This window comes from Dinoponera quadriceps, unplaced genomic scaffold (genome assembly GCF_001313825.1).
Source record: "Dinoponera quadriceps isolate SergipeBrazil2010 unplaced genomic scaffold, ASM131382v1 scaffold5230, whole genome shotgun sequence".
NCBI lineage: Eukaryota > Metazoa > Arthropoda > Insecta > Hymenoptera > Formicidae > Dinoponera > Dinoponera quadriceps.
Window position 1 is genome coordinate 725838 of NW_014559346.1, and position 22357 is coordinate 748194.

Here is a 22357-nt window from a genome sequence, read left to right on the forward strand (position 1 = left end):
TGTTTACACGACATGAATCCATGAATATCTTACGCGTACGTATATGTGTGTGTGTGTGTGTGTGTGTGTGTGTATCGAGTGACCTTAAAACTGTGAAACTCCAAACGGTAAAAACAGTTAAAAAATATTTCACTTTCGAGTTAGAAAAAGAAGTGTAAGTATCAAATCCGTCGCGTCTGATAAACGGTGATAAAGTCAAGTCGGGTCTCTCTCTCTCTCTCTGCTATTTTCATGCAAATCTTAGCGTTGTTGACTAGCTAATACTAAGACGAATACGCGCATACGCGCGTCCCTCATCACGCTTATTACACAGATCAGATAATAATAAACTGCAGCCGCGCATTTCTTAACATTTAAACTTTAAGGGAAATTAAACTAACTATCCTTAATTACTATACGCACGGCATTCGACGCTGCTGCCTTGCTGCTCGTTTCTCTTTCTGCTCTTTTTGTTTTTTAACTCCTATCGTTTCTTTTTCTTTTTTTTTTAAGTACGTGTCTGAAAGTGGGAGTGACGCTCCGTTCACACATCGATCGTTACGTCTCGCATCGTGTCGGAGAGTTTTTAAGTTTCAAGTCCGTCCTCCCCCTCCCTCCCACCCCTCCTGCACCTTGGANGTCCCGACGATTCTTGAACGAACGCGCGTCCGAAATTCGATCGATCGGTCGCTTCGTTCCGAAATACCCCGCTTCTTCACGCTACATGCATGTCTCGCGTATCTTCGAGACTCCCGCTCCTTTGATGCAACATTTGTACATTTTCTTTTTTAATATTTCGAAAGCTTTCCTTTCGCATTAATAAACAATAGGGCTGATGTTTCTTCTTTCGAAAGCTTCGACATTCGAAGCTTCGAAACGACGTAGGATATTACAAGGTTTTTAAAATGTTAAAGAATCGTTCAAACTCGCCATCTATAATCATTCTCATGCTAATCGGCACCGCTTGAGCTCGCAATATCTAATCTACCGCTGTCAATATAACGTAGCGATATTCTAATCTCAACTTTCCTCGTCGTATTCTTCGAAGCCTCAAAGTATGAAAACTGCAACTTTTTTAAAGACATACCTTTGAGGATTTGCCTCGCCAAAATTCGAAAGTTCGGAGTTTCCTTCGGATCCTTCCGAAGCTTCGAAATTTTCTATCGAAAATTAATAAAATGAATAGCCCTAATAACCATATAAGGAGAAGTCCTGCGTAGGAGCGGCAATTTCGGATCGTACCTCGTACCTGAAGACACAAATTGAAATGTTCGCGAAACTTCAGGAGGAAATCGCACCTGGAGGATGCTTATTCGGAAGCTAAATCAAATATTAACAGCTCTAATAAATAACCGTAAAAATTAACACGAGACCTTTACTTTTTAGCCCGTTTCTCCTCGTGATTCTGTCACGTTGATTTCGCGTCTACGTGTCGACTGTCAAAGGCAAGAAGAAAGCTTTCGAAATATCAGGTACCCAGGAAGGTTTTTGCCGTTCTTATTAAAAAAAAAAAATTAAAAAAACATACCTTCGTCTTCAAATGAATTTTATTCATCAAAGTATGGGATTCTTATCTTACAGTTCGAGATTATGTATCGCATATACATACGTTAGTTGGCAGTCATAAAAGTCCCCTAGAATTGTGACCGACTTTCAAATCGGCAGAAACTCTTCCGGTTACCCCGATATTTGCTCAAACGCGCTCGACCGAGCGCAAGTTCATCATTTTACAGCCACATCCTTTGATCTCAATATATCCCACAAAAATGTTCAACGTACCTTTTCTCTCGTTCTTGCAACGTCATTAATCAACATGGTTGCGGCGAGGAGGCAGGAGCCTCAAAAAATGTATCTTACGAGGAAGACACCTTACGTTATTCATCGGCCGAGCTCCTCCCGACAGTCCAAGCCTCGCGATATGTCGTGATATAACAGCGCGCTATTGGTCCGTCCGTGTACTTTTTGCTGATCGCGTATAAAATCTTACGTACGCTTTTAGGTCCGAGATTTGTACGTTCGGTCGTCAGCGACGGACCTTTGCTACGGTTCTACCGGTGTATCAGTTGGTCCTCGATCGTCATCGGTGAGAGATTAAACATTCACTTGGTGAATTTCCACTTAAAAAAACTCCACGTGGGAACCACCTCGTTGGCGAGGAGGATGGACAGACGGACAGACAGAATCAGGGTCAAGGAGGAGGCAGAGAGATTAATCGGTTTTTATGTATATCACAGTTGCAAGCTCTGCTTCGTTAACTATATACGGTGTCGGTAAGAATCGTTAAAAGAGACGGAGAATAAAGTGTCGGTACTCTCTCTCTCTCTCTCTCTCGCTCTGTTCGCGCTAGCTTCTCTCTCATTCCTTCTCTCTCGGCGACTAACTGGGAGAGGAGACGGCGTTTACCGCTTATTGCGGCTCTTCATGGTGAAGCGTCTCCAAAAATTGCCGCTCTTCTTCGTGGGCGTCGCGGCTGGCGCCGCCGCCTCGTACGACGCGTAGCTCGACTCGTCGTCCGTATCCTGGGCGCTGGGCGCCTCCCTCGTAGGCGAGCCGCCGTGTCCCGAGTCCCGGTCGCCGTCCGTCCCGCTTTTCTCCAGACCTGGAACACGCGACATCCCTCGAATCAGGAGCCGAAACTCGAGAGGTTTAACACGGAGAATTTCGAAACTCAGGGAAGCAGAGGGGAGGAGGGAGATTCCCTTACCGCCGCCGCGCAACATGTCGAGGAACGTGCTCTCGGCGTTGCCGCGCGTGCGTCCCTGCTTCTGGGACGGCGTGCCGAAGCTCAGGCTCTGGATATTGATTTCCGCCTTGAGCTGCTCCGGCGGTATGTCGTCCACCCGGAACTCGTTCGGGTCCTCGACGAACGCCTGCTGCAGGTCGCGCATTATCTTCTTCCGTATGGTCTTCTTCATCGACAGGTGCCGCTCGAGGTGCTTAACGTCGCTCTCGGTCAGGGTCTTGCTGTTGTCGCCGCGGCGACGGGACTTCTTCTTCTTGCTGTTCTTCGGGCTCTCCTCCTCGCCGGACGTCGAGCCCATCGATACGGCGCTGTCGTGACCGGGCGCCTTCTCCTCCGTTTGCCCGCGCGTGTTGTTGTCCCACTTGCTGCCGAAGCCGAAGATGTCCCTCAGATGAGGGATGTTGCGGTCCACCGTCTGCTGTCGCGCCATCGCGCAGTCCGATTAGAGAGTGATTTTAAGGGAGGACGAGCTTCCACTCTCGAGATTTCGCCTTCGCTCTGAAACCATCAAACGGACGGACGGAGTTCGCCGATGAGCGAAGAGCAAGCGGGACAAGTCGAAATTATAATTCAATCTTTTCTTCAGATTATGACGTCGAATGTAATACAATTTTTAAGACCAATATGAAATATATGTGAAAAAAAGTGCAATAATACATATCGTAAAGCATATCGCTGGATTTCTTAATAAAATGGGAGAGGATTGACAGCCGCTTGTGCGGCTGTTAATCCGCGCTGGTAAGCCCGATTGCGAATTCCTCAAAGCAGCGGCCGCCGTTTGCGCAAACGCTGACGCGCTACGTCGCTCCGCATGCTTTTAATGTCGTTTCGCAATGCGTGCGTGTACACGAGGTAGCGGCGATTTATCTTCGGCCGTTCTCTCGCGCAACCGCGCCGCGGATCAGCTGTCGTTCGCCGACTTTTCCGGTTCGACCAGGAACTCGTTTACTCGCCGGGCGGGGGAAAAAGCCGTCCGGATCCGCGTATATCCACATATTCACGCCACGGCGGGATATCGAGAGTGTATTGTGAGCCAGTCAGCCGCGACCTGCGACCCACCGCAGACGGGCAGGCCCTGTTTTTAATCGAGTAATCGCGAACGCGACTCTCGACGGAACGCTCCCGGCCGCCGCGAAATCAGATCGAAAAGCAAGCCAGTCTCGGCTTCAGATGTCCCGGACTTTCGGCGGCATTTCTACATTTAACCCGGAAATAGTCGCCCAGGGGTTCATTTTAGACCCCAATTAAAAACCGTTATTATTAACAAAATATATAGCGTATTATCGATTGCTCTGTAATTTATTATTTTTGCGGGACACTGTAAATATAGATTTATTCGCCATTTTGAAAAAAAAAAAAAAAGTAAGGGGAAACCAAGAATATATTTAAGAATCGGAATAAACACATCGAGCGTTTTATTATGACGGTATTTCTAATAAATGAAGATATCAATTTGAAATACGCTGTTTTTTTGCGATGGAATAGGAGGAAATAAGGAGGAGGGAGGGGGGGGGGNAAGCGCCGTAAGTTACACCGGGCAATGTCAGTGCCGTAATTTCCAATGCTGCGCGTGAGTCATTTAATCGTTCACGGCCCTCGCTGTATCGCGGGGGAGGAAGGGGGGGGGGAGGAGTCACGTGCGTAGACGTGCCCGTGCATGTTGATCTCAGCCGGGACAGCTGAGGTATTTCAGCATTTGCGTAATGTTCACCGAATCCGCGCGATCTCCTTTTCTTCGCCGCGAGGTACAACGCGCGAGTAGGACGGCGGTGCTCCTCCTCCTCCGTTTCACCAACAACGGAGAAACACGAGATCTTCAACTTCTTCGACGGGCAGCCTTAATTCCCCAAGATACGCGAAATTGATCGCTCTTACAACGCGACCACAATCGCGGTGCGGTTAGGCAACGAGGAAACGACGGACGGTCCCTCTCTCTCTCTCTTTCTCTCTTTCTTTCTTTCTCCACCTGGATAGTAACCTGTCCCTCGCCCCTCGCCTCGTCCCTATTTGCCTGGCAACCGACTAGCTACGAAACGATACGTACAGCGAGATATACCGGTCGCCACGCCGTGAACCAGAGACCTTTCACGTTTCCTTCGGCGCCGCCGCCGTTGTTATCTAACGACGTGAGCGCCCGGCTTCGGTCAGCTGCTGCTGGACCGGCCAGTTTAATCCTCGTTATTATCTCGACAGTACTTCATCGCACGCGGGGAAAAAGAGAACTCGAAGAGAGACCGCGCAACTGAATGGGGAGAAGCGGAAAACTCGATGACGAGAAAACGACGTATATACAGTAGTGTTCCGTATATTGTATTTAATATACGGGACTAAACGATTCGGTTGCGGTAATCGAAACATTCGGTCGGCAAATATCCATCAGATTTCAGCGCTTATCATTACGAAATTCTTTTTTTCAGTGCGCACGATGCAACAATCGGGACACGATACGAACAGCTCAGAACTCTCTGAGAGCATAATGTACCCCCCCGTAATACCCCCGCGACGACAGTACCGTAAACCGCCGGAGCCTTCACGCATGGCAGAGCGAAGCGAGCCGGCCGGACGTGGCGGAGAACGGGCACACGCGCGTGTATCGATTCGTGCTCTCCTCCGTGCGAGGAGATCGAACGCCGCGCTACGAGCGGTACATTAATATTTGCCGCGCGTATCAGCGTGTGTGTGTGTGTGTGTACGCGGAAAAGAGGAACTCGATTCCCCAGTGACTGAACAGGGAACCGGGTGAAAAGTTGATGAGGAGAAATGTAAAACACAATACGAACGAAGGAACGAAGATAGATCTCTGTTAACGCGAGTCTCGTTAAGTTAACGATAGATCTCTGTTAACACGAGCACTTTCGTGCGAACTTTCAACTGTGTATTCAGCAAATTGTAGTTGAGACAAGAGCAATCGATCGAGTAGGAACGTCCTACGACCGAGCCCCAGGCTCGAAATCTTCGCCCGATGTTTAAACATTTAATTCTACGACACAGTAAGAACTAAGATAGTAGAATAGGTGCAATTTCAATTGTAATGATGTAAGAATAATTTCTTACTTTGAGACTCTGGTGATGTCTTAAATTTCCGTTTTCGCATTTTTTTAGCGTTAAAGTGGGGTGAAGGTGGCGTTAAAATTCAATCTGTAGAATCAAAAGTTCAAAAGAGAAGTTACAAAGCATCGATATCGTTAGGTTTTTATTAGTCTATAGGCGTAAATTAATCCTTAAGAGCGCCAGAGTAGCGTCAAAATTTCCACTGGATAGTCTTCGTCTGGTCGACGTAGGAACACCAGAAAATTCAGTTACGCCGACAGAATTGTTTTTCCTACGTCCGGCCGAAGACACGACGACAAGACAAGCCGCCGGTTCGACCGACGGTTCCGCAAAGTCAGAACCGGATTTGCCGATTAACTAATTAGCCGAACGGACCGGCTGAAAAACCAGCCTCCTCCGTGTCGCTTCGGAGCTCCTTCGCGCTCACGAGGAAGTGATGCATCGCGCGCGCCTCAAAAAAAAGGAAAAAGAAGGGGAAAGAAAAAAAAATTACCGTTGTCCTGGAAATTACTTACAATCCCTGACCATATTATCAGACGCAATGTGTACCAATTGAAATTCAGTTCTATTTTTGTTTATTTATTACCGGAAACCCCAAATTTCCTCGCTTGCTAACTAGAAAAATAAATTTTCGCGTGGAAAATATTGACATAGTTTACAAAAATTATGGAAAAAACGAGTGATTTGACGCCTCGGAAGGTTGCGGAGATAAAAGCGCTGATCGACACCGAAAATTGCTCTAATCGGGTAAACATAAAATTAGTAGCTTTTCTTCTCCTCCTAATCTGTATTCTACTAAAGAATCAAAGTGCGTCTAACAATATGGCCAAGGGCTGTGAATTCGAATAGTTTGACATTTAGAATCCTCGATCGATCCGATTCGACAGCTGCGATGTACGTACTCGCGAATGAACATTTCCGTTATCGTGCGCGTTAGGCGAGAGCGTTAGACCGAGGTTAGACCTTTCACGGGAGAACAAAATCCGAGAGCGTCTTTACGCCCGGTTCTTAACTCGGCCCATCTCCCGTCTAAGAGCTTGCGACTCTTTATTCTCATTCCCGCGCGACTCGTGTTTTGTCAGGTGCATTTAGGCGATTACACGGGCATCGTTGCGAGACACCGCGGCGTCCGGCAGTGTCGCAACGTCTTCACGAGCACCCCACAAGTTCAATTATAAACCGGAAATAGAGAACATCTACGAATCATTGTGCGCGCGAACTATTTATCTTCCGTTTGACCTTTCGGGTCGCCGATCGCGATTTCTATTCGCGCGTGTCGAACCGACCGGACAGCCGCTTATCGTCGCGAGTTACCCTTTTACCAAGACTGCTGCGAAAAAATGTCGATCAAAATTCGAGAAAAAAAGCCCTATTGTAAATAATTACCCTCGAGTAACCTCGAGCGAGACATGAAACGTCCAAACTATGCCAGCTTCAGTTATGTATGCCACCTTGAGAGAAGACATAAGGCCGCGTCTCGATCGAGCATCTCGTCCGGAACGTTATCCGCGCCATTAGCTTCGCTCCAGTCCCGTGAGTCCAGGCTAATGTCGCGCGGCATTTACCGTCGAGTAAAGACGTACTTCTGACGAGGCATCGACCGCCGGTTGCGGTCGATCGGACTGTCTTAACACACCGCCGCAACCGCGTGAGTTACGCTTCGCCGGGCTTCGAAAATTATGTTCACTTCGTAAACACATCTACGGTATATGTGAGACTTGATCGAAATCTCTACAATTCTTGCGACACGGGAAACGATATAATAAATAATAAAATCTCTAAGTGAAAATAACAGGAATTTTTCCCCAGAAAGTTATCCCGAAGTTTCGGTCGGTCATTAAATCAACGATCATCAAGAAAAAGGTGGATCCTACCACCTTCAAGCGAGAGTCTAGACACCTCCAATTTTTTCGTTGATTAGTCTAATTTATTTGGTAAAAAATTGTTTAATAAAAATTGTTTTAATAAAATGGCGGAACTGACGGTTGATAAGTAAAGGGGCTCTGCTTGTAATTAAATATTATTCTAAGATGGGGCAAAATAATGGGGAAAATAAATTTCTGAGAAATTAAAAATCTATATTTATAAATAGTATTATATATAATAAAATAGGAAAGTCACGCGCGCACACACACACACACACACACACAAATATATAATTTTTTATGAAAAAGTCAGAGATATCCGGACTTTTACATGAGGGACTGCAGTACGAATTAAATCGCCCGACGATAACTGGAGTCGACTACTCGCCTGCCAGCCGGCGACCGGTCCTACTACTCGTTACCGCTGCCGCTCGTAACTACGAATTCTCGCGCGGGCGAGCGGACAAGCGTTACGAATTCGTAACGAACGGCCGGACGCGAGCGAAAAATTAACGACCGGAATGTAGAATAACTGTTGTTGTATTCCCCGGTCGTAACACTTTGTTCACAAACAAATCGTTTCTTTCTCGCCTCTGATTAACAAAGTCCGATGGAGTATTCGTAAGAAGCTCGTGCTTTCGAGAAGCACGGGAAAGAAAATGTCTCAGTTCTCGCGATTGAATAGGGTAAACCGGGTAAGAAGCTTGGTCGGTGACAAGAAATGGAAACCCGGAGGTACCGGGAGAGATGATATCTCGGTTACCGCGACTGAGAACATTCGTGTGAACATTCGGCTGCGTTAAAACTACTCGGCGGTTGGGGCAACCGAGAGAGCCGGTCGACCGAGAAACCTCCCGCAGGAATCTTTCTTCTTCTTTAATTACAAAATTAAAAATGTTAAGTTAGAGTGCAATGATGAAATATATCGAATGCAGGGACAAAAAAAAAGGAAAGAGAGAAGTGAACAGCTGAAAGAGACGCGAGGAAAATTATTCCGAAGTGGATCGAATCGTTGCAAACGTTTGCGTCCTTTTAATTCTCTATAATTTCTTATTTTCTTAATCTTTTTCTTATTATCTTTTATTTTAACCTTTGATAATAATCACACATTGAAGATGCAAAGCACCGACCATAATACGCGTGCGAATTCGGTTTACACTGTACGGATGTTTCTTTCCATGCGGCAAAATCCGTGGTTATCAACAAGACGGGCAACATTTTGAAAAGAGACCGCGACCCACACATTTACATCCACGTAACATCCGCGTGGCATAAGATGACCTACGCGAAATGTGCGTGGATTATTGAGCAGCGGCCGTTCTCGAGGAACGATCGATTGTCTCGCATAAATAGCGCAGGTCGGGCACTTGTCTTGCGCTCGAAGAAAGTGAATGGTTTCATCGACGCGCGCGAGTAATAATAATAATTCAATGCCTTTGTGACGTGATTAAATTCAAGTTAATTCAGCTGTGTCCTCGATCGAGCTTCGAAACTCGTTAACCCGGCTAGTCACCTGGGGCCATTTCGTACCCCAGCCATCGGAAAATGAAGCTCACGTCGCAGTGGATTTTCTTTTACTGATCGGGAACCAAAATGTACTTTTCATTTGGACGTTTAGAGGTCTAACCTGTGCAATAAGAATAGGCCGTGACCCGTCTTATTCATGATATAAGCCTGTAAAAATACATTGGAGTACAAAATGACCCCGGGTGGCCATTTACATTAAAAAAAAAAAAAAAAAAAAAAAAAAAAAAAAAAAAAAAAAAAANCAGAAAAAAAGGAAAAAAAGAAAAAAAAGAAAAAAATAAGGTGACTATTCCCGGGCTAAATTCGCGATAGTTCGTGCATGCACACACCTCTCTGTAGATTCAGGTTCCGTTCGATCCAGGTCTCGAAGGAGAGTCCTTCGAGCGTTTTAATCCATGAGGCGGAGTATCACACGCGCGCCGTACCGTCGCACTACCGTATCGTTCATTTTCGCACGAAAGAGAGAAATACACCCGCCGAAATACTCGCTAAAAGCGGCCGAACAGCGTAGCCTCCGCTCCGTAGCCGACCGTGCTCTCTCTCTCTCTTTCTCTCTCGAGGACGCCGCGAGAGACGCGAAGAAGCATTCGCTGCGACGACCGCGGCGCGACTGAGCCGCCCGTGTCGATCCCGCGTCGACTTTCACTTCTCGATCGAATCGAGAGGCCTCCTTCTTCCTCCCGGCACGTTTATCCGCGCGATGCACCCACGCTCTCGCGGCAACACGATCGCGACATAATACCCGCGCGCGAACGGGATGCACGACACGACGTTGTCGATCTTCGCACGCGGCCGGCGCGTCGGGCTTCCTCCTCGAGAGACGATCTTCTGGACGTGCACGAAGTAATAATAAGAGAGAAATGCGCGGACGCTTAAGGAGGCGTTCCTGGTTGAAAGGTCGCTTAGCGGGTGATTTTTGGGATTCTCTCTTGAAAAAATTACAACACTTGCAATTCTGCAGTTTTATGTAAATTTTGGTTTACATTCCAATTATATGCAGTCATTTCGATTCATATTATTATCTTGAATATTAATAAAGTTGTAAATAATCTTATAATGCGCGAAAGATAAGAGCCAAGACTGCAGGCGAAGAGTGCTTAAATTTTTTATCATAAATTCTGATACGAAAATATGAAAAGTGCGAGTTTTTTTTTTTTTCACTGAAATGAAAACGTTGCACTCGTCTTTTGTCTATACCCATAATAAAATCCTTGAGAATATGATTCGTTTTAAGAACGCTTTAACAACGAAGTAAATGTTCGTCAACGCGTGTCAATATGCTCGCCGATCGAGGATAAATAATATACGACCGGGTGAGCGAGGATCGAAGATATATAATTGGCGCGTGCAATTAAAAGCTTATAATCCATAAACAACAACATGATTGTGCGCGGCGTGACCGACGAGATCGCGACGCTAACAATGTTCCCTCCATTGCGTTTCTGCTCCGGTAAGTTCATCGGGGATTCCCACACACACCGTGTGTGTCTTCCCCATTGTGCCGCGGTTCCTTTCTCACCGTTCGACGCCTATATTTCTCTCTATCCCTGGGCAAAACGGGTCACGTCACGTTAATTAATTTAACCCCTTACCCGAGCTCCGATATGTGTATGCAAATAAGTTCTCGGTGCCTCTACACTTGACGTCTTATAACTCTGGTCCGAATTTAAATTCACGGTCAAAGTTTTTTTCCTAACCAATAAATGTCAAGGAAACATATCAGTTCACGAGAAACATTTACCTCGCGAGTGCTTTCAATTTCTTTTCCCCGGTGTACAGCGTGAACACTCTCGAGAAGAAAGAAATTTCTCCTAAGCTTCCGAGACGCGTTTTGGGCGCGTTCACTTTCTTCCGAGTTCCACAATAGCGGGAGCTATTCGTGAGCGTTGATCCTCCCGGAATACGCGAACTTGATCGTTATTGCTCGCGCGAGTAGACATCGCTCGAACGGCCACTCCTCCTCGCGCGAGGAGGAGGAGGACGGACGAGACCGATTCGTCATTTGTTAATTGTTCGCGGTCAACGCGAGGAAGAATTAGCACCGCGTGCTTATTAGTTACAGTGCCGTTATTAGCGTTATCGGTTACTCCCGCCGACGACTCGACGCGTGTAACCGCGGTGGATTATAGCGGCCGCAGCTGTTTCGCTTCTGTCGGCACCACCGCAGTTCATTCCCTGACTTTCCACGTTGTACAGTTACTCCGGGGTGAAAGGTGAGGGCCCTTCCACCGTTTCGCCCGGAGGAGAAGACGCGCGGCAGAAGGTGGAGGGGCGAGAGGGGGAGGGGGATTTGCCGGTATCTCTTCGATTACGTTCTGCATCGAGCGGGCCGCATGGAGGAAACAAACTTTGCTAGAACAGCAAAATTTCTTTTCTCAGACGCAAACGCGTTCGTACAGACGAAGCTCTCGTACTGATGCATCCCTCGCGATGTCACGAACTACGTACGAAAAGAAAAAGAAAATAATTCCGTCGATGCAACTGACCTGGAGGTCTCTGCTCGCGGAGGCCGATCGCTCTCATTCGCCGTCGTCGACGTCGAGTTTTCGCGCAGCTAAATGTTCACTGTCGCGTGCGAATGCGCCGCTCGGTGACGTGAAATATCGCGAGCCTTCTTCTTCATTTCGGTTTACGAGAGACTAATTCGTAGTAATTACGGGGCTCTAATTGTAAACTGGCGGCGCCTTTCAACCAGGTGTCACGAAAAGACGACGTCGTCGTCGGCGAGAAAGAAGGAAAAAACGAGCAGAACGAGCGACAAGTAGTCGCGCGCGTATATCTGTGAACTCGTTCCTAAGGTTACAATCTAAGCGACACACATGATTGTGTCAGGACCGGCGAAGGTTCTCCGGCCTCCGTCGAGAAAACCGGTATCAGAGTCAATGAGAACTGGCTCGCCGAAGGAATATGATGTCACTTTCGTCGCGAGCGCGCGCGCGCGCGCGCCGGTGCCCTTCTTGAGTCGGCGTGAAAAATATTACGTGTACAAATTAATTCCCGTGCCTTGGTTTTCTTTTTTTTTTCATGAAATTCAATGTTTATCCATAAAAAGTGCGAGTTTAATGATTCGACGATAAGTGATTCGCAAACGTCTCAAGGGAAAGTTTATATTTTCTACTTTATCAAGAAAAAAAGATTCAAGATTCCATAAATATAATATTCCGTCACCAGGCGATCCGAATCGTTAGGTGTCACTTGACGCGTGTTTATTATTTATCTTTACCTTGTGCGTGGCGTGACGAGAAGACAGCGTTTCCCGTTTAACGACGGCTTGTGAGAGCGCTTTTCCGTTGCAATTTTCCATTCATACGCGGGATGCGCGTTGGGCAAGCTCGTTATATACCACCTCCGCTCACGTAAATTAAGCGTAATGCGACTTCCGTTTTCACGCGTTTGACATTCACGCAATTCGGACAAATTGGGGATTACGTAACAGCGCGTCGAATCTCTCAGCTCTCTCTCTCTCTCTCAACTTCCAGCGATTCTTCGCGCAAAACGTCGATTATAAATTCACAGGAGAGATTATAAATTCAAATCGCTGCGATATTCCCCTTCTCTCTCGTAATTGAATCAAATTTATATCAAGCGCGTAAATTAATTCGATGCCTATGTCCACCAAAATCAATAATTACTTGGCAACGAAAGGCGTTCACGAAGCGAACGATTATGTATCGAAGTGGGACGTGGGCGGGAAAAACTTCCGGCGAGCTTTCAACCGACGACGAACGCGCTGCTCCAATGAACTGTAATAATCAGCTTCTTTCCAACTTGCCGGAAAACTTCCGCCGATCGTTTCCTCCTCGACTTGGCAAGGCCCGAGAAAGAAAACCGAGCGCGATGCAACTTCCCGGTCCGGCGTTAAAAAACTGGCGTCTTTAGTTTCTTCTCACCAAAAGTGAGAGGTCGTGCATTGTCGTGTGAAGCCTTCCCGAAATCTTTTCGAAACCTCCGACGCCATTTCTTACAAGTTGTTTCGTTCATCTCGCTGCACCTTCGCCAGTCGAGCCGAAAAAAAATCACTTTTGCGGCTCTAGCAACATTTTATGCAACTGAAGTGCAAACAGAATCCAACGCTCTGAAAATGCGTCTCATTCTTATTCGTTTTTTTTGTTACATTGAATAATTCTGCAATGTTACGTGATGTTTCGTAAACGGCAGCTCTTTGAAAAATCACAATCGAGCGGGGAAATATTTAGATGTGAAATATGCTTATTAGGAGCGAACGAAACCACGTATAAAGGCGCCGAATTTTAAATTTGCAAGTCTGACAACGTTATATAAGAATAGGGATCTCACTGGCATACGGAAGATAACGGAAGTGAATTCGCGCGAATTCACGGTCCGAGGATAACGCGTGTCGCGTAGCTGTGAGCAAAAGGTTAATTATCATTACCGAAGTTATCGGAGTACGTCGCACGCACTAGAGAAGGAAATTCGAGGCCCGAATTCCCGAAGCCAGCGGCTCCCCGGCTAAACAAAGAGGATAAGTTTACCGGGAGGGACATTGCCTCGTGTCCGTTTTGCTCCGAGGCGGCCTGTGGCATGCTAGACTGAGCAGAAACTCCGGTCTACGTTATATAAGAGTAAGCGGCCACGTTGTGCCGTTGAAGTTTCCTCTCGCCTCCTCGTGGCTGAATCACATCCCGCCTGTGCGCACCGCGCCAGACCGCGTTTAACTTGGAGAATAGTCCCCTGGGGTCTAGAAAGACCCCAGCACTCGGAAAATGAAGCTCACGTCGCAGTGGATTTTCTTTACTGAGAACCAACATATATCTTTCATTACCGTCATAAGACACTTGACCCGGGTTAATTAAAGGCACTACTGAATTTTGTCAGCCTCGTCCATTTTTCGCGAGGAAAAAGAAGACGAAGAAAGGAGAAGGAAGAAGACACAGAGATGGGAAACCCGCGACATTTCTCCCCTCTCTCTCTCTCCCTCTCTCTTTCCTTCTTCTGTTTTATAACACGAAGGAGGACGGAAATTGCGTGGACGCGTCGCGGAATCGCCGAATTGCCGAAACTTCCGCAGAGCAACCTCGATATTGAGCTCCGCGATTCGGTTTATCCTCGGCAACCTCGTGAAATCGCTGGTAAAACAAGAGAGAGAGAGAGAGAGAGAGAGAGAGATGTACTTTCGAGAACAAAAGGGAGAGGTGTGTGTGTGCGCGGAGAGTCGGAGATCGGGGACTCTCACTCGCGGAGATTCAATTCTCGTGTTTTCCCTCTCTCGCGATGCGCAACAGCGCGATATTGGCTCCGCAATCATTTTCTGTTACCGCAGCGATTTCGTTTACTGCAATGTGTTCCCCGCTGATGTGTCGCTTCTCCTCTTGACGGGGAATTTTGCAGGTCTGCGAAGTTAAGCATCTCGCGACGCGAATTTCTGTAAAACTCGCGCAATATTCCACTTTTCACAATTCGCCCACCGCTCGTCCACCCGAATACGATGGATTGTTCGGTAAGTTTCGGGCCTAACAATGAAATATTTTTCGGCAAAATTTGTTTTATCTTTCAATATTTTCAATTCAGTCTCCTTTTAGCTCGATACAGGGAGCGGAAGAGGGGGCAATCCGTAGCGTGCATTCCGCGCAGTTCGGCCATAACGATTGCAGATCTGCGGTACGTTGATCACTTTTGTCTCTTTTTGCGTGGAACGCGCGAAATTCGTGTATCTCACGCGCGCAAACTTGGCCTTGCGGGGCCACTTCGTTACACATTCCCCCCTTTCCCTCCTGCAAAACGCATCGGCAACATGCAACCTCCTTCCCCACGCATTGCGTGACAATTGCAAAAGACAATCGACGCATGATTCGTCGTCGGATTGAAAGGAATCCACGATTCTAGAAGACGGCGGTAACTTTCCATCCTTTCTTTTCTAAATCCTCGCGATTTTATGCACACGGCCTCGATTAACGATACGCGCGAACAATGGCGCGAATGAAAATGCAATTCTGTAATCCCCCCCCCCCCGTCCCGGGGAAAACTGCGCGAAACAAATGACGGAACGGCGTTTCTCCGGAGTGGACCCTCCGCCATTTTCTCGGCGTATTAATTCAGCGGCGCGCGGTTCTTCCGCGCGAAAAACGTCCGTACGTCACGCGCGAGCGGTGATGAATTATCCTCGGCGTCTCCCGCGAAATAGATATTTAGAAAACGAATGACGCACGCTCGGCTATTGATTAATCGTTCGGCGCATCGCTCGTCCATCCTACGATCGATCTTCGTTATCGAAGCGCGCGTGTTGTCAGTTTCTCCGGAAAGACGGAAAAACCGAAACTGCGCACGTCGCAATCACACTACGTCGGCAGGAGTTCTCCTTTGACGTCCTTTTGACACGCGTCATTGAAATATTTCCCCACCGAAGGTAGATACCTGCGACTTGGGCTCTTATCATTCCAAATTTTTGAAAATTTTGCCGTTTCCAAGCTGCTAAGGACAGCTCTACGGTCTACCGAGTAGTAAAAACCTACTTTGATGATTCTTCGGAGCTGAAATTTCGGAATTCCTCCGCGATATCCCGTCATAACTCAACTACTGCACGCTCCGGGCAGCGTTAAACACGTATGATTCCTGCGCCGACCTAATCCTTTCTAATTGAAGACATGTTATAATCCGATGATCGCGCCAATGTGAATTATCGGGACATCGCGCGTGACAAGGCTGCACTACGTGGAGATCGTTAAGTCATCAGCTCAACTGATCCAAGGACGGGGACCGAGGACAAGCGTCACATCGAGGACGCGATTCATCTCGCCCGATCCTTGATTCACTCGGCCGCTTTTATTCCGTCTAATCTTTCTGCGATTGAAGAATACGAAATCCTTTTACTCGCGTTTGAATCCTCCCAGCCTTCCATGCGATTCCCCCTTCCATGCGATTTATCAGATCGCCACGAATGAATTCGAAAAGCCGGAGCTTCGCCGACAGTTTTAATGTTGTTTCCATCCTCACCCCTTGCGTCTCCGAAACGCGTTAATAGCGACGTCTCGCATGCGACACAGTTGCATCACGGATAAAAAGTACCGCGCGCTTCCGCATCGCCATAAATTCTATCGGGGAACGTCGCTATTCTCCCGCATCGAGCGGCACCTGCATTTCGCGAATGCCACGATTCTCCCGCGGTCAACAACTGGAATTACCGGTATGTGCCTCGGAAACGCGATCGATCGTTTCGAACGTGCGTGCGTGCGCGCGACGAACGCGAGAAACGCGTTTTTACGACAAATTTTATTACAAACACGCCAGATATTTATTAACACCCGGAACGTGGATAATTTTTAACGATCACCTTCAGTTGATCGCTGCAGTTTTATTCTCAAGTCTCGCGTACCCTTTCTCTTTTCCACCTTGTCAGTCTCACTTGTGGGACGATACGAATTGAATGGTGTTTAATCCAAAATTAATACCCGACTGGAACACCGTTTCTCCGAGTCTAACGGGTTCGAGATCCTTTCGTGGTTCTTCCGACCAATGGAATAAACTCCGAAGTGTCATTAGTTGAAGGAAAACTTACACGAGCTGTGAAAGAAACTCCCGGCGATTTCGCAATTGCAGCGGAACTCGCACACTCGCGAATAACCCTACAAGCGCATAATATTCCTGGGATATGAATATTATTCAGTATTAAATAATATTACGCTCTTACAGAGTATCAACGATCATCTTTGCCGTGTAACAGCGAACAGCACAAGACAGCAAGATGACTTCGGTTCCGACGACAACGCGCGAGATAATAAATCTACGCGCGAGCGGCTAATGGCAGCATCCACCACTTCCCCAAAGGTGTCGTTAATCTCTCGTCGATTATTAGCTACGCACAATGTATCGTGAACCGGGTAGAAGTATATCTACGCCTCGACGGTTCAACGTACTCGAGGCGAGGATTAATTGAAAGCTGTGTGAGAGAGAGAGAGAGACCTCGCGCTGGAGAATCGTTCGTTTCGCGCGAGGTCGCGCGGGAAGAAAAAGAGCGACGCGCTTGCTTTCGTGAAGGAAGTCGTTTGCGGTCGGACGAATCGGACCTTGAAGAGAGCCCACCTTAGAGAGAAGTGACGGCGAACGGCGAGAGGACGCCTTAAAGGAGGCTCAAAGAGTGTAACGCGAGCGAACCGAGAGGAAGGACGAGGGAAAGGGATAAGAGGAAAGAGAGGAAGAGAGAAAGAAAAGTCGCCGTGCGTCTCCCCGCGATACCGTTCGACCACCATCGGTCGGCCAACCAGGTATCGCTTCATGGAATTTCATCCTAACGATCATCAACTTCTTTCAAATCTTCGCTCGCGAAAAATCACGAGCCTCCCCCCCCATCCTGTCATCGAGCACCGTGATAATTTTCATTTATCATATATTTTGGTAATGAAGCATTGCTGGTTTGCGTTATCCGTGCGCATAAATTTTAACCTTACACCTTCAACAGAGGACTTCAGAGCCCAGAAACGAAATTACGATATTAACGCATCTCCTCGTCCGTACGACAATAGAACTGAAACTATGAAGCAACGATACAATCAAGCATACATTCGACGATGGTCTGCGAAGAGCTTCTACAGCTCTATCCAGACAAGACAGATTTAATTGTGCGCGCGTTATTATGTATAATTATAACGATATTAGCGGCAGGCAAAAAAAAAGACTCGTTTGGCGATAAATCTGCCAGCGGGAGAAAATGAAAAAGTTATCTTCCGCGAATCTGCGCTCGGTCGTCACGCTACGATCGTCACCGTTTTCCCACGTTAACGAACTGTCGCGGGGATGAACGTTCCGGTCGGCTGGTCGGTGGATTACAATGAATTTATCGAGCCATTCCGCATACACAGGGAGAGACAGGTAGTGTCGCTTCGACTCGAGTGAACGATCGTATTAGCGAGAGAGCACGAGCGGCCCCACGAACGGTCGAGCGAGCCCAGCAAAATCGCGAGGATAATCGCGTCGAACGGTGCACGAACGTGTGCTATCAATTAAACTCGGGTGATTCGCACTCGACAACGACGACACACCGTGTCGCCGCAATCTCCGTTGAATTAATACGCGCACGAACGCGATCCCGAGCTCATCAAGGTAAGCGAGTCCTCAGCGACGAATCATCGCCGGTGCGCGTGTATGTGTGGTGCGTGTGTGTAACTCTGTAATTTTGCACGCGTCTCGGCGATAGACGCGAAAATTGCACGACGCAGACGCGCGTATATGGCAATTTCGTTGGAGCGCGAACAACGGAGCCGGCGAGTAGTCGCGCGGGACTTCCGAGCGGAACTCGAGTCGAAATTTTCACGCTACACCGAGAGGAAAAGATTTCTCCGAATATATAACAAATTTCGAAAACTATATAAAACTATGCGCTAAAAACGGCGAAAACGGTAATTCAAGACACCGTTGTTGGACTTTTAATTTTTTACAAAAAATTCGACGTTAACACCACCCTGAAGTTACGAATGCACTCTTGAGATTTCGATCGATTAAATTCACACGAATAAATTCGAAACAATGTATTTTCGACGCGACTGAAAGCGAAGATTTAACACACAAAGGCCGAAATCCCAAACTCGGGCACATCCGCCACGCTCGGTGTCGCAGAAAACGGCGGGCCTCCCCTCGCCTCTTCCTCGCGCGATCGATGAGTATCGACGGCCGAGACTCAACGGTACGCGTGCAGAGTGTCCCGTTTCTACCGGACCGTCCGTTAATGAGACGGACATCTCGGGTCTTTCGAGACACGAGAATTACTTTGTAAAACATCGATAAGAGAAAAAAAAGCAGGAAATAGCAGAAAATAGCAATCAATACTCCTAACAAATCTTTCCTGCTGTCCAAACGAATTTTTCGCTGTCTAAACCAACTTGCTTTTTTCGCTGTCACTATATTGACAAACATTTGCTGGTCCGGCAAAATTTGTTCTCTCCGTGCGTCGTTACACAATCGGTGCGACGGCATGAACACGCGGAACACCCTGTATGCGTGTGTTGATTCCGTTTACAAGCCCGTTCACATGTGTACATGTATGTGTGTCCCTTTTTCTCCCTCGTGTCGGATACTGCATACTGGATGCTGCGCGGACCGTTATGCAACCTGCGGCGCGCGCAACGCGCCGGCCGGTCTTGCCGAGATTCCCGTTGCCCTGTCCCCGGCTGTGTCGTCCTGCCGGCTGCGGCAGCATCTCGAGCGCCGACGACGACGACAGCTATAAAATGGCGAGGCGCCTGGGACTACCGATGTGGGCCCGCGCGCGTGTCGGACACCGCGTCGTGTGCGCGCGAGTAAAGTCGGGCGATACGATATCGATACGTAAGAAAAAAGGATTTCTCTCGAGCGGAAAAGTAGGGTACAAACTACATTTAGAATTTTAACGGAATACTTCAACATCATCCGGAGAAGCGTCGATGACTTTATCGAAACCGCCAAGTTTTCTCCGCGTTCATCAGCCGCCCGATGGACGGAGTAAAGTCGTAGAAAACAATGGAAATGATTTCGAACGTTAAAACTTGCATCTGACTTCTTGCAAATAAATGAATTTGCGAAAAGAGAGGCCGAGTTAATTTGTACACCTGATATAACATGTCGGAGTCGGAGGCGTTACTATCGCTACTGGCGGTCGTTGTTTCGCGCACGCATCGCGAAAAGTGCCGTCGGTCTCGCGTTTTCGCGCGGTAACAGTAAAAACCAGCGGAGAATCGGCTAACATCCGCTCGCCCGCCTCGCTCGCTGCGGCGGCGCTTTTAACGATTTCGTGATCGCCAATTTTAGAGCTACTATATCTCCCGCGGCCCGTTATAATACCCGATGAAGAAACGTGCGCGCGCCAGAGAGAAGCGGGCGATAAAGTTATGAAATTTCATTCGTACACAACCGCGTTATTATCTTTTGATTATATTACGCAACGCGTGCGCCGCCCGCCAGCAGGTACATTAAGAGCAATTATCTCGCCGAGGATTTCGATAAGAAGGTATGTATTAGTCGTGCCGACGACGACGATCAGAGGAAGGATGGCGCGCTCTTTCTCTTTCTCTCTCTCTCTCTCTCGAGGTCGCGAAAGGATTAATCCTTCTGCGTTTGTTCCTACGATTTCGGGAGTCGCGCAGTCAAGGTGGTCGCACATTGTGTCGCAATGCCTGGATTATAGAATTTCAACATTGCGACAGCCGATAGTCGATATTCCCAATTTCATCGAGCCTTCCGAAAAAGTACGATTTTTCGAGAAATTTCCCCACAAAATACAGGCGTATTCACCTCCTCCTCGTTCGAATCGTTTTTGTTCTACAGCAAAATTCTTTTCTCCGTGTGACAAATTTTCTCTCGCTGTCACAATATTTGACAAACAATTTGGCTGTTCCGGCAAAAAAACTTGTGCGACCGGTTTTCCGCCGGCGGCGAGTCGTCGCTTTTTCGTCGTCGTCGTCATCAGCAGCCTTCGGTTTCGCGATACCTGTTATGCACGCCTACGCCGCCTCTCGCGATCTCACCGAGAGACCAGCTTACGGCTAGAAACATTGTTTCCCTCCGATACACCTTGTACACATTCGACTGCATTCGCGGCGGCGGCAGTGGCGCGTGTATTACGACATAACGCCGGGTTACCCAAGACGCGCGACGTGTCCGGTAGTTTCTCCCTGTTCCGTTGGCTGAACAACCGAGGAGGATCCTGTGCATACATTCCCACAGGGAGTACATACACACCCATTTCGACGGCGGGCCGCCCGTCGTCGTCGTCGTCACGGACTCACGCCACTGGAGGCCGCCTTTCGAGAAATCGACGTTATCGCCGACGAAAGTGCACGCGCACCGAGAACACTCGTTTACAGTGAGAAAAGAAGACTCGGAAATTTATTTGCGAAATACAACGCTTATTTCGCAGACTTTTTAACGGATATGTATCTTTATTTTAAATAAAATAAAAATAATTAAATAAAATAAGAAAAATTCATTCGAAACGAATTTGAATGAGACGATAACATTTTCATTCGAACAAATAATATTTCGTACAAATGTATACGTTGTTTCTGTGAGACAGTTTTTAGTCAAATCAATGGAAATACTAAGTCCAAGGAAACCTTTTCCTCCGTGCACGTCCGACTTTCGCACCGCTTGACAATGATCCACCTTCGTTTTTCTGACGTCTCTGCCACAATCATTCGTCCATGATCCTTGGTTCCTTATACCGACACCGGTTCCTTCATCTCTCTCTTTCTCTCGCTTCTTCCCTCTCCCCCTTTTCCTGCCAATCTCTCCTCACTCTGTGCGTGAGCCTCTTGCTTTCGCACTGGATCACCTTGGTCCACCGCGAGTCACCCTCCCCCCTCTCCCTTCTCTACCTCCCTGCCCCGTTCATCTCTTTATCCTAACTACTGCCTACACAGGATCGAATCTCGCATAAAACCGACGATAAATACGAGCGTGGAACACGTAAGTACCGCAACACCGCACCGCCGAAACCACAACTAAAAGGGTAAAAGGTCGGGCGGAGGGTATTAATTATCCATGTATCCAGCAAATAGCAATTAATACTCTCAACAAATCTTCCTAATGTCTGAACAAATTTTTGCTGTCTTAACAAATTTTTTTTCGCCGTCACTGTATCGACAAACATTTAGTTTTAGCAAAATTCGTTTTCTCCGTGTTGCGAGACCGAGTTTCTCGTTTCATCACAAACAAATAAACAACGTTCACTTGTGTATTAAATTATCGCGTGACGAATAATAATATTCATAATTGAGTAATTTGACGAATATAACTGTTGTTTTAGTCTCGAAAATTGGAAACGAAGATAAGAAATAAATGAAAAAAAAAATCACTGCAATCGGTGGCGAGATTATTTCTCGCGCGCGCGCGCGAGAGAGCTCGGAATAATGCTGTGTCGAAAGGAAAAATGATAAAACGCACGAAGTTCGATCGAGATAACGTAAGAGTTGCGCGAGCAGTAAAAAAATCGCGAAACGGCGCGCGTGCGCGCGGCAGCGTGTAATTAGAGAAAAGAGCGCGCGCGCAACAGCTCGCGACCGTACAATTAACATTAGTGCGAAATAATCGGACGAAGAAATTCACGTTCCTTCCGGCAGCTACGTTCCGCCTGTGCACTTGACTCTTTCGTTTCCTTTAATCTCGCGCGGGAACCTCAAGTGTTACGACACTGCCAAAAGTTCATGTTTTTCATGCGCACGGTGTACACAATGTGCAACGAAGTAACGATGGTTTAAAGCGACGCTCC

At 47.5% G+C, this 22357-nt stretch overlaps 1 protein-coding gene across 4 annotated transcripts in view; it reads right to left on the reverse strand.

Moving 5' to 3' along the window:
- Positions 1 to 624: 624 nt before the first annotated feature.
- The window catches only part of LOC106750324, a 29913-nt gene continuing 8180 nt past the window's right edge, over positions 625 to 22357 (reverse strand). For 2 of the 4 annotated variants that reach the window (XM_014630594.1, XM_014630591.1), the window contains exons 2-3: positions 2684 to 3220; positions 625 to 2578 (exon numbers count right to left, since the gene is read on the reverse strand). In XM_014630594.1, coding sequence (XP_014486080.1) covers positions 2379 to 2578; positions 2684 to 3152 — 669 coding nt within the window. In that variant the 5' untranslated portion in view covers positions 3153 to 3220 and the 3' untranslated portion in view covers positions 625 to 2378. Of the gene's footprint in view, positions 2579 to 2683; positions 3221 to 9494; positions 9760 to 12388; positions 12464 to 22357 lie in introns of those variants that run through there. The other 2 variants (XM_014630593.1, XM_014630592.1) reach the window with 2 other exon arrangements.